A 7,005-nucleotide genomic window follows, 5' to 3' on the forward strand; every position below is an offset into this window, starting at 1 on the left:
TGCTCCCCCAAATGTCAGGGGAAGCTGTCCAGCGGTCTCGGGCTGAACAGCAGGGAATCCAGTGGTCAACAAGGAAGTTCGAAGCACCAGAGTTTTGGGGGCACAGGGCGGGAGGCAGGTTTGGGGGGCCTGTATCAGCTCTGAGCTGGATGTCCTTCGTATGGGGTGCAGGGGTGCTAAACTTCCAGCTAAACTTCCGCCCCCCCCTCCCCCCCCCCCCCCCCCCCCGCCAAGATAGGAGGGAGAGAGGTTTGGGTTTCCCCCGGGGACTGAGAAAAAAGGAAGGAGATTCCTCTTGTCTGACCGTGAGACAGTTGCAGGCGATGATAAATAGGGCGGCCCCAGGCCTCAGCATCATTAGTGCCCCCATGGGGGCGTCCCGTCGTCCCCCCCCTCCCGCCACCCCCAGACTCTGAGCCGCTGAAGCAGACGGGCCCCAGCTAGAGGCCAAACTTCTGGCCGGACTGTCTGAAGCGAGTGGCCCCCCGTGGAGCAGCAGCAGGACCGTCCCTGGCGGCGCAGAGTTCCAGCAGGGTCTGGCCTGGCCCTTCGGGAACTGCGGGGTGCGGGCGGGGCGGGGCAGGGGCGCGGTGCACGGGCGTGGGGACCCCCCTGCGTGCTCCCGCCTTTTGCTCCGCGGAAACGGCAGCCGTCCTGGGGGCCCACAGCCATCTGGTTGGGGCCCACTCCTGGCCCGGGGCCCCCCGAAAGCGCAGCACGCAGCCCTGGCCCCCACGGCCGGGTCAGCCTGGCCGAGTTCGGGCACACGCTGGTGAAGGTCAGCCGGGCCCGGCGCTCAGCAGGGACAGGAAGGTCAGCTGCTCGCCTCACCGGGCTCTGTCCGCGTCCACGTAGGAGAACTGCGGGTGCCCGGGCAGGAGTCGGGGACCAGCGGGCCAAAGGGGCAGGCAGGCCAGCTCCGGCTCTTCCTCCTGTTTGTACTTGGTTTGGGTTTTGCACACCGGGCGGTGCTCAGGGATCACTCCTGGCCGGGCTCAGGGACCTTATGGGGTGCCCGGGATCGAACCCCGGTCGACGCGTGCAAGGCCAGCGCGTCCCCGCTGGACATCGCTGTGGCCCCACTGAGCCTCTCTCCCTTGGAGGCGCCTGTGCTCTCTCCCCAGCGCGTGCTTCCCTCGGAACCTTCCTGAGTCAGTTTCTATCAAAACTATCTTGTCGGGCCCGCGGGATGGTACAGGGAGGCGGGCTGACAGCCCGGGCATCCCGCAGTGTTCCCCTGAGCACTGACAGGAGGAATTACAGGACGCAGAGCCAGCAGTCAGCCCTGAGCATCGCTTGGTGTAGCCCAGAAAGGAAAAGAAAAAAGAAAACTATGTTGCTTCACACAGACACACACACAAACACACACACAACACACACACAAACACACACACACATACACCACACACAGTTTGATGAGCATGAAAAGTGTAACTCAGACTCTAGGATATAGGAATATTTGAATAACTTTTTCTTTGCTTTTGGGGTCACAGCTGGCAGTGCTCAGGGGTTACTCCTGCCTTTGCACTCAGGAATTACTCCTGGCAGTGCGCAGGGGACCATATGGGATGCGGGAGGTCGAACTCGGTTGGCCACATGCAAGGCAAATGCCCTGCCCACTGTACTATAGCTCCAGCCCCCATTTGTATGACTCTAATCTTCATTTTGATCAGGTTTATGATTTTTTTGCTATTTGGGTCGCACCCCATGATGGTCAGAGTTTCCCTAGCTCTACCTCAGGAATTACTCCTGGCGGTACTTGGGGACCTAGATATGGTGCTGGGGATTAAACTCTTGTCACCTGGTGCAAGGCAAGGGCATCATTGTTTGTTGGGTTCCTGCGGGCACTGTTTCTGAGTCACCTGGATGGTGCCACCCTGTTGACTAAAGATCCTGGGAATCTCCTGGAGGTGACAAGGCTTGGGAGACACCACTCCAGAGATGGCACAGGACAGTCCCAGAAGGGTCGCTGTCCCCCCATAATTTTTAATCGCTGTGTGTAATCATTGCCCCTCTATTACCAGCAGTTCTGCTTGGCTATGGGTCTATTTTTCTCCCCTGCTGGAGATGATGTTATTTGAGTTACTTGCCACCCTTTGCTGTGCACCCATGGCTCATCACTCCCCATCACGCACAATTCTCCATGAGTGTTAAACTCTGCTGTGTTCAACTCCTCCTCTGTGCTTCCCTCGCATTGTTCCCATTCTATCCCTGTTCCCCGCTCTTTAGGAGTTCCTCTTTCCCTACATTAGCGGCGTTTAATTTTCAATAAAGTTTTTGTCTGAGAACAGTCTTCAATTTGTTTTTCTGTCCATCACCTGAGAATGCCTGTCAGTCCTGAACGCACCAGGGCACATGAACATCAGAGGTTGGGGGGAGTTGGGGATTGCTCCAGCCCGCAGACTTATATTGTTTTTAATGTTCTTTTTATTGCATAATCCAATTGTAGTAAATGACACCAAATTATAATATGTTGTCCTTCAGTGTTACTTAGAACATCCAATAACTTTTCTTATATAATTTCATGTCTCATTTTATTAGAGAAACAGTGCACTTAGGGGTTACAACATGGAGTGACATCACAATTCATTACTTTTCCCTGAGACCTGTCAAAAGATGAGTGACCAGGGCCAGAGCGAGTGTGAAGTGGGTGTGACCCCAAAGGCAAAAAAAAAAGTGTTCTTTTCCACAACGTTTGCCTTTGTTCATCCTTTTCACGATGAGTGGTACATCTTATGGCTGTTTCAAAGGTTACATAGGATAATTACCACAACTTTAAACTACTTCGGGATATGATTGCCTTGGAGCAATCATTGAAAAATGATTTTGTCTTTTTAGAGCAATACCTGGAGATGTTCAGGGGTTACTCCTAATTCTGGTGGTGCTCAAGACCTTATGGGATCTTGGGGAATTGAACCTGGGTCAGCCGTGTACAAGGCAAGCCCCCTACCCCTTTATACTACTGCTTTGGCCCACCTTGGAGTCCATTTTTGTTAGGCAGTTTGTCTGTCTGCTGTTTAGGCATTTTTTGATGTGGAACCGCTTGCTAGTACATTCCCTAAATACATATCCACACAGTCACCACCAAAAAAAGAAATGTTCTTTCTTAATCTGCTTTTGTTTGGGGGCCATGCTTGGCGATGCTGAAGGCTTATTTGTGGCTCTGCATTCATAAATCCCTGTGGCAGTGCTCATCCTACGGGTTGTTGCAGGTTGACTTCTGTCTGGCGGCTTGCAAGGCAAGCTGCTCCCCGCTGTCCTGTCATTTGACCCCAGAGGTGCTAGTTTATATGGACTCCCCAAGAGCCCCTGAGTAACAGTTTTCCTAGTTATCTGGATCCTATTAAGACCCCCATAGAGCTGAACAGAACACCATTCTTTGGGCTTTGAAGTGAGCAGTAAAGGATTCCTTCAGGATGTCAAAACATTCTACTTGTATTAGCTTATTTGGGGGCCACACCCAGTGATGCTCAGGGGTTACTCCTGGCTACTGCAATCAGAAATTACTCCTGGTGGTGCACAGGGAACCCTATGGGATGCCAGGGATTGAACCTGGGTCAGCTGCACACAAGACAAGCGCCCTCCCTGTTGGACTAACGCTCTGATCCCAATGACGGGCTAATGTTGAATCAAATATCAGCCACAATCACTCATCCTGCTCTCCGCCCACATCTAATGCACCCCTGCCCCCTTCCCATATGTTTGTAGATTTTCTAGAATAGACGATTCTTCACCTGATGTTTACTCACATTACTTCACAAAACCTTCTATTATTCAGGAATAATTGAGATTTTACTGGAAATGAGGGAAATCGAGTTAGTCAACGTCTTTTGTGTGTGTGTATGTGTGTGTGTGTGTGAGTGTAGGAGTACTGATATTTATTCAGCCTTTGATTAAATTGGTTGAATCGAGCATGAACTCTACATTACTTTTTAAATTTTTAAAAAATTTGATATTCGTAGCTGGCCTCACTTGTTGTGGGAAAATGCAGCTGAGATAGTGAAGGGACCACCAAGTAAATGATGCTTGGAGGGCTCGCTCAGGATGAGACATGCGTGCTGTTAGTAGACTATGGACCAAACATGATGGCCATAACACCCAAAAAGAGAGAGAGAGAGTAAAAGGGAATGTGCCTGTCACAGAGGCAGGGGTGCTGGTGGGGGTGGGGGTGTTATGGGAGGGATACTGGAAACATTGGTGGTGAAGAATGGGCACAGGTGGAGGGATCATTGTGTGACTGAAACGTAATCAGGGAGGCTTGCAAATCCATAACTGTATCTCTATGTTTTAAATTGGGTATCGTTGAGATAGACCATTCCAAAGCTGTTTATAATTGGATTTCAGTCATACAATGATCCATCAACCATCTCTCCACCAGTGTACTTTTCCCACCACCAAGGTCTTCTGTTTCCCTACCACCATCCCCCAAACCCCCAGCCCAAACCCCAGCCTCCCTCTAGAGGAGGCACTTTCTTTCTTGCTCTCTCTCTTCTATTCCTTTTGTACATTAGCCAATCAACGTCTTGAGTCAGACCTTAATTATACTGCTTACAGATTGCTTCTTACCTCCATTTGAACTGATTTATAGAACTTTTAAATTCAGTGAAACTGTTTGGAACTCAGTAAGTAATGTCTCTATTGCTTTGTACCCCACATCCCACTCTCTTTTTATTTTTTTTTTTATTTTTTATTTTTTTGCTTTTTGGGTCACACCCAGCAATGCACAGGGGTCACTCCTGGCTCATGCACTCAGGAATCACCCCTGGCGGTGCTCAGGGGACCATATGGGATGCTGGGATTTGAACCCGGGTCGGCCACGTGCAAGGCAAACGCCCTACCCGCTGTGCTATCTCTCCAGCCCCCCCACTCTCTTTTTAAAAAAAAATCTTATTTATTATTTGCCTTTTGGGGTCACACCTGGAGATGCTCAGGGGTTCCTCCTGGCTCTGCACTCAGGAATTTCTCAGAAGACCATATGGGATGCTGGGGCCTGGATCCACATCGGTCATGTGAGAAGCAAACACCACATCCGCTGTAATATTGCTAAAACCCCAAACCTGCTCCACTATTATCCTATCAGAGGGTTTGCTGTGGTTGGAGAGACACACAGTGGGAGAGAACACTTGTCTTGCACACGGGTGACCCGGGTTTGATCTGCAGCACCCCATTAACTGCGAAATGCATCACAATAGGTTAATTGTTTCCACAGAGCCACTTCAATATTCTCAAAGGTGAATATTTGAAATCATTCTATAGATGAGATAAAGGAGGCAGAGAGCAAGAGCACTGAGGGAAATATGCTTGCCTTGCAAGCAGCCAAACCCGGTTTGAGCCTGAAGCATGGCCAGATGTTGCATCCCCTTTGCCGAGAAAGGATGGAAATAGAGTTTCACCTACAGGTGCGGCTTCCTACAGTGTGTTTTATTGAATTCACAGTTCATTGATATCAGTCTGTAGAGTAAGCTGTGGACTTGATATGGGTCCATATAAGATACTATTTTCTTTTGTTTTACACCAAAGAACCCTCACACTCCATCCATTTTTCCCTGGTCACACCTGGCGATGCTCAGGACTCACTCCTGCTTAGAACTCAGAAATCACTCCTGATCCTGTGTAGATCGTGTGAAGACAAGTGACTTACCCACTGGGGTATCTCCATCCCCCATCACTTAACCTCTACAGTGGGATTTTTCTGTCCTGAGCACTTTGTGTTAGAGATGGTGTGAGAGCAATTCAAGTCTCTGGTGGCAGCGGTTTGTGGAGATTTCCTCAAGTTTACAAAGGTGCAGTTCAGAAATGGGCCTTTGTGGTTTTTTATCAGCAAGAAAGGACAGATCACTGGGTAGCAGGAGGAGACAAAGAGAGCGATGTTTTCTAACCCTTGTACCTCATGAGAGTAGATGCCATAAATGGTAAGGCAGCAGTTGGTCCAGTAAAAAAAGACAAAACAGCTGACTTGGGCCAGGATGGTGTGGGTGACCTTGATCTCAAGAGAGGATTTTGTGCAGAGACTGTGCCTAAGAATGTGCTGGACATTCTTGCGGTGGTTGAAGAGGAACTTTACCATGTGCACGCTGGTCCAGATCATGAGGAGCACACACAGGAAATCTCTAAAAATCATTCCTCCATGAAATGCAGATGTTCCCATCTTCTCTGTGTCATGTGCCATACAGTATTTTAGGCTATAAATTCCTTCAAGCCCAGTAGTGTTGAATGGGGCCTTCACTCCAAGGATGAGCCGACTATAGATCAGCATGTTGAGTGCCCAGAAACAGAGGAGGGCAGAAGAAATGCATGTGTAGATGTTTGATTTGAACCATGCCCACTGAGCATGCTTGTTGCTGATCACGATGGCTTGGAACACACTGAGGAAAGATGTGGTGCAGAGGGAAAGACCCCGGCCCACTCGGTACAAGAACAAAACTGCCTTACAACCAGTGTCATTCAGAAAATTTCTTATTCCAAAGAAAAATATTAATTCTGGAATCCCGGCAAATAAAACTGTCATCATGTTGGCAAAAGTTAAGTGGGTAAATATCCAATCTATTGGCTTTGCTCTCTGCAGAAAGGTGTTCATATTTATCATGATCAACAGTGAATTTCCAACAAAACCAAATATGAATTGGAAGAAAAATAATACTCCCAAAACCATATCTTGTAGAACTATTGTGTCCATTGATTCCTTGTTCATTGGATAAAGAGCTGCACAAAGTATAAATAACAAATTTGTTGATGAACATGAGAGAAATGTCATGACATGCTGCTGTGAATGTGAGTTACACATTATGTCAATATAATTTACAAAAAATCCTGTCATTTTTCAGATAGTGAAGAATTAGTGCAAAAAATAATTTTATAGGGTTATCAACATCACCTAACAGGATTTATTATTACCATATATTTGGTTTTTTATTCTCAGGTCACACTCGGCGATGCTCAGGGTTTACTCCTGGCTCTGCACTAGGAATTACTCTTGGTATTGAGGGACCCTTTGGGATTTCGGGA

General features: G+C 48.4%; 1 protein-coding gene across 1 annotated transcript; it reads right to left on the reverse strand.

Moving 5' to 3' along the window:
* Nucleotides 1–5,665: 5,665 nt before the first annotated feature.
* LOC101552831 (vomeronasal type-1 receptor 4-like) lies at nt 5,666–6,586 on the reverse strand. Its single transcript, XM_004614977.2, has one exon. It carries the CDS (start codon nt 6,584–6,586, stop codon nt 5,666–5,668), a length of 921 nt encoding a protein of 306 aa, XP_004615034.2.
* Nucleotides 6,587–7,005: the final 419 nt, after the last annotated feature.

This window comes from Sorex araneus, chromosome 2 (genome assembly GCF_027595985.1).
Source record: "Sorex araneus isolate mSorAra2 chromosome 2, mSorAra2.pri, whole genome shotgun sequence".
NCBI lineage: Eukaryota > Metazoa > Chordata > Mammalia > Eulipotyphla > Soricidae > Sorex > Sorex araneus.